At 36.3% G+C, this 4,326-nt stretch overlaps 1 protein-coding gene across 1 annotated transcript in view; it reads right to left on the bottom strand.

The window, feature by feature from the left end:
- The window catches only part of LOC113236954 (vesicular glutamate transporter 1-like), a 35,383-nt gene extending 31,544 nt beyond the window's left edge, over nucleotides 1-3,839 (bottom strand). The window contains exon 1 of the mRNA XM_026473181.1: nucleotides 3,661-3,839. Within this exon, the coding sequence (XP_026328966.1) occupies nucleotides 3,661-3,839 (179 nt within the window). The remainder of the gene's footprint in view (nucleotides 1-3,660) is intronic.
- Between the last annotated feature and the right edge of the window lie 487 nt (nucleotides 3,840-4,326).

The raw sequence follows: 4,326 nt of genomic DNA, 5'->3' as shown, positions 1-4,326 counted from the left end.
ATACGTCTGATTTACAGTCAACTGCTGATACGATGCAAAAAAGGCGCAAAAACTTAAGTGTACTATATACGCACTGATAAAAAAACAATGTCACTAAGTCAAGGTGCGTTACCAGTAATTTTAAACATTAAAAGGAAGGCATTTTAAAAGATGAATCTATTCAAATTCTCGACTCTATATTGTAATTCACATCGACTCTCGCTTACGGTGGAGGAAAACATGTCTTGGAAAACACGTTAAGGCCCTCACCCGCTTTAGCCCACCGTGGGGGACTAGGGTCTACCTAAACTCTCTTTTTAGAGTGGTGCCCAGCAATGGAACCTATAATGCATTGATGAAGCCTTAAAACTGCTGATACGGGATTCTGAACATAAATACTTTGGAAATAAAGCTATTTTTCAGTTCTAAAATCGCGCATAAGTATTTGTTTTTAGAACAAGAAAGACAAAGTTTCATGCTCTTTACAGGACCCATGAATACGGCTGACTGTGAAGGTATTAGTCAGTTCTATTGCCTTAACAAATTAGACCTACGAATGCTAGCATGAAGTGAAAATTCAAATAACCCTTTATTTCATAGATAAACAAATTATACTTGAAATCCTCACATTTGTAAGATATATTCCCCCGAGAAGAATGAATAAGACTTTAATATACATAAAGAAGTATATATTTAAGTTAAAAAGACAAAAAATGGTATTATGACTTACAACAATTTACGTGTGAGGTATCGATATCCGTCACCCCTGTTTTGTCATTACATATGGTCTAATTTCGTCTTATTGACGTTAGTAGTGAAAATAGGAAGGCGTCGCCAACCTACGTCACTGTCTGTTCGTAATAAAGCCTTGATATTCTGATGTTTATATAGCTATGATAAAACTGTAAATTAAATAAACGAATATCACGATGTTTGTTTAACAACACTGTGTGTTTAAAGATGTTTATTTGCTTTTAAAGCGGTGGTAGCCTAGTTGGAGAACAGGGGCTTCTCGATTGATCTCCGAGGCGGCATGTACGAGGGGCGGCTGAAAATTAATCTACCAAAGTAAGAAATAAAAGCCGACTCCGGCTACTTTTTTTCAGTATGAAATGTATATAAAAATAGGAAATGCGTGTATATATTTGTTACAAAGGGACATTACTCTGTTAAAACACTAAACATTTTGCTTTTTTCTTTCGCCATTTTGCGAAACGCAATAAATAAAACAGTATCACTAATTTTGAAAAAGAATAAATAACGAATGCGTCACGATAGTGGCCTGTATTATTTTTGAATTACAAATTGTCAAAAGAGATTTAGTACTTTTCAGCCTCCTCTCGTACTTATGATTAATTTTTGAGCTACTCAAATTCTGTAGTGAATTTTTAGCAACAGTAAAAGAAAACATTGCGATGAAACATATAAAGTGTGAAGTCACGAACCCACATTCTCTGGTCTGGTTATGGTCCCGTTTCCTAGAGACCTATGCCTCAACAGTGGGATTTTTAAATTTTCTGGTTGTTTGATACTTTGAACACTAAGAACAAAACGATGGTTACCTATCAATAGACCGAAATGACATTTTCTAGAAATAACGTTTGGTCGAATTTTCATAACCTCGAGAGTAATTTTGAGAAGAAATTGTTTTTTTCTTTTAAGCCTAACTTAACCTAACCGAACCTAATCGTGTCTTTGCGATAAACATGCAACCTATCCTGAAAGAACAACGGTTTCGTTATAATTCGCTTTTCGGTGTAATGAAAATTCGATGAAACGTTATATCGGAAAAAAAAATTCAAGTTTGTCATAGGTTACGCAAAACGATTTAGTAGCAGTAGAGCTCCTTGTGTAAGAAGTCTTACAGAGAAGTTCTGCTTTCCGGTTTTGAATTGTAAGGGTGCTGGTGAAACTACATGCATATGGGACTTGTCAATGTCTCAGGGTGACAGGCGCAGTGGCATTGGCAGTGCCACGACTTGTTCGTTCCGTCACTTGGTGTCATAAAAATAAATAACTAGTAATGCATCAAGGTGAAAAAGTAAATCATGAAGCATAACGCGTTTAATGTGCCGTCAATGTTTTTACAAATCAGGTTAGTCGAGCCGTAAATGAACCTTTTTTTTGACGAACCCTTGGCCACAATCTTCCACTTGATATGGCCAACGATGTTACGCGTTTGTTTTGCAAATGCCTGTTTACTAAGCCTTAAATTGTGGCAATTAAAAGTTGTGTGTAATTTAATTAAAAATCCATTGAGAATACATTGCAATTATGTGCCACCGAAACAATGAATTGGTTTCAAACCAAATTTCCCGATCGCATAATTTCACGAAATTCAGCCGCTAAGTGGCCAGATCGATCATGTGATTTAACACCGTTGGATTATTTTTTATGGGGTTATGTTAAAGACAGAGTCTATACGGAGCCAATCGAATCGATAGCAGCCTTAAAACTCAACATTCGTGAAGTGATTAACGAACTAGACCCACCATTATGTCAAAAAGTGATTAAAAACTTTGATGAAAGAATCGACATCTGTAACTGTGGTCGTGGTGGACATTTATCAAATATTATTTTTTATTCATAATCGCCAAACCTTACTTTTTTTAATACAATAAAAATTTGAATCATTGTCATCTAAATTTATTTTGATTCACAAAACAAAGTTCTTGTTGAAAAGCCCTTTGAAGCTTATCCACTGCCCTTTAAATGAATTTGCGACCTTGTCAAGAATAACTAGTTTATCTGTTACTATTTTTTATAAAAAATTACTATTCTATTTAACTTATTTTTGTAAATGTACTGTGACGCTGGTATAAGAATGTTAATCTTTTTAATGCTTGGCGACAGAAATAGGTAAGGCGGTAGTAGGTACTTCCCTGGACGAACTCTTTCATAGAGACCTTTACTGCTGCCAACAAGACCGTGACTTTTTAAAAATCTTTTTTGGAGTCGACAAACAGTTACACTTTGCAAGGAGTACACAGTTATAGCTAACAAATAGTAACTTAATGAGTAAATAACATCGTTAATCACGATTTACAATTTTTTTGTTTAAAGATTAATGCGGTTGTTAGTGGCTACAAATGAGCTGCTTATCTCACACCAATTTCATTAATTTATTTCTGTGAAATGTCCGCCTTCCATTTGTTATTTCCTACGACGAATATTTGACGCAACCATATACTTATTGTCCATAGTATTTGTTCATGTTTAAATGAGGAATGTTTTGAAAAATTGAATATTAGCACGTGTTCTAAAAAAATAGGAATGTCTAGAATGCATTTTTGTTTTTCATTCATCGTATAGTTAAGCTTACGTGTATTTACACTTGTATTTCTAGAACATGCAAAAACCGTCTCTTTAACCGACTTGAAGAAAGGGGAGGTTCTAAATTCTATTGCATTTTCTGGTGTAAGTTACGCGATTATTCCGGCATTTGTGAAACCGATTTTGATGATTCTTTTTTTGGTGCCTCAATGTTGGTCCCATTTAAATTTGAAGATATTCCACTTCTAAGGGTGGCAAACTAGGGGACGAATCCGGTTTCGCGCTCTTTCTGGTAACCGATTTCAATAAAACTTGGCAAATAGGATGTAATTCCACGAAATTTTGAGGTCGGTTTTCTTATATAAAAAAAGTTATTAGACTGCTCCACTTGTCATCACCTTGCTTTGCTATGTGTCCACGATCCGAGTTCCACCATCCTGGATTTTCGTCCGTCGTCGGATCTCAACGTTCGGAACTCGGTCTATAAGGCTGATGCCGAGCATGGAGCGCTCCATGACCCTCTGTGGAATTCTCAATCTGAATACAGTCTCCTGCGTGAGCGTCCATGTCTCGGCACCATACGTCATGGTGGGCAGAACAAATGATTAAACAAGTGGGTCTTCAGACACTGTGGAACCTTATCTGATTTTAGGAATTTTATCTAACTTGCTAAACGCAGCCCATCCCAGCTGGGATTTCGTTTCAGGGAGCCATTTAACACGATTAGACCGGGAACACAATTGCCATTATTTGCTGTCCGGCGGGAAAGATTCTCAAATGGCCATCCATGGTGGTATACATCATCACCCCATCAACCAAAAAATGTGTCGGGGCGGGATGCGCCACCGGTGGACATGGTGAAATTATGTTTTATATCTTTCTAATTAACTTATTATCTTAAGTAATTTTTTTTTGTCAGTTCTGTTTTAATACTCGGGAGTTATTTGCTATGTATGAATACTATTTAATATATTAGATAACATCACATACGTTGCCTTAACCCCATAGTAAGTTACTGAAGCACTTGTGTTATGTAAATCGGAAACAACGACGGTACCACAAACACCTAGACCC

Source organism: Hyposmocoma kahamanoa, unplaced genomic scaffold, assembly GCF_003589595.1.
Source record: "Hyposmocoma kahamanoa isolate Upper Pololo Valley unplaced genomic scaffold, ASM358959v1 92, whole genome shotgun sequence".
NCBI classification, from domain to species: Eukaryota; Metazoa; Arthropoda; class Insecta; order Lepidoptera; family Cosmopterigidae; genus Hyposmocoma; species Hyposmocoma kahamanoa.
This window is presented reverse-complemented; position numbering and strand designations above follow the sequence as displayed.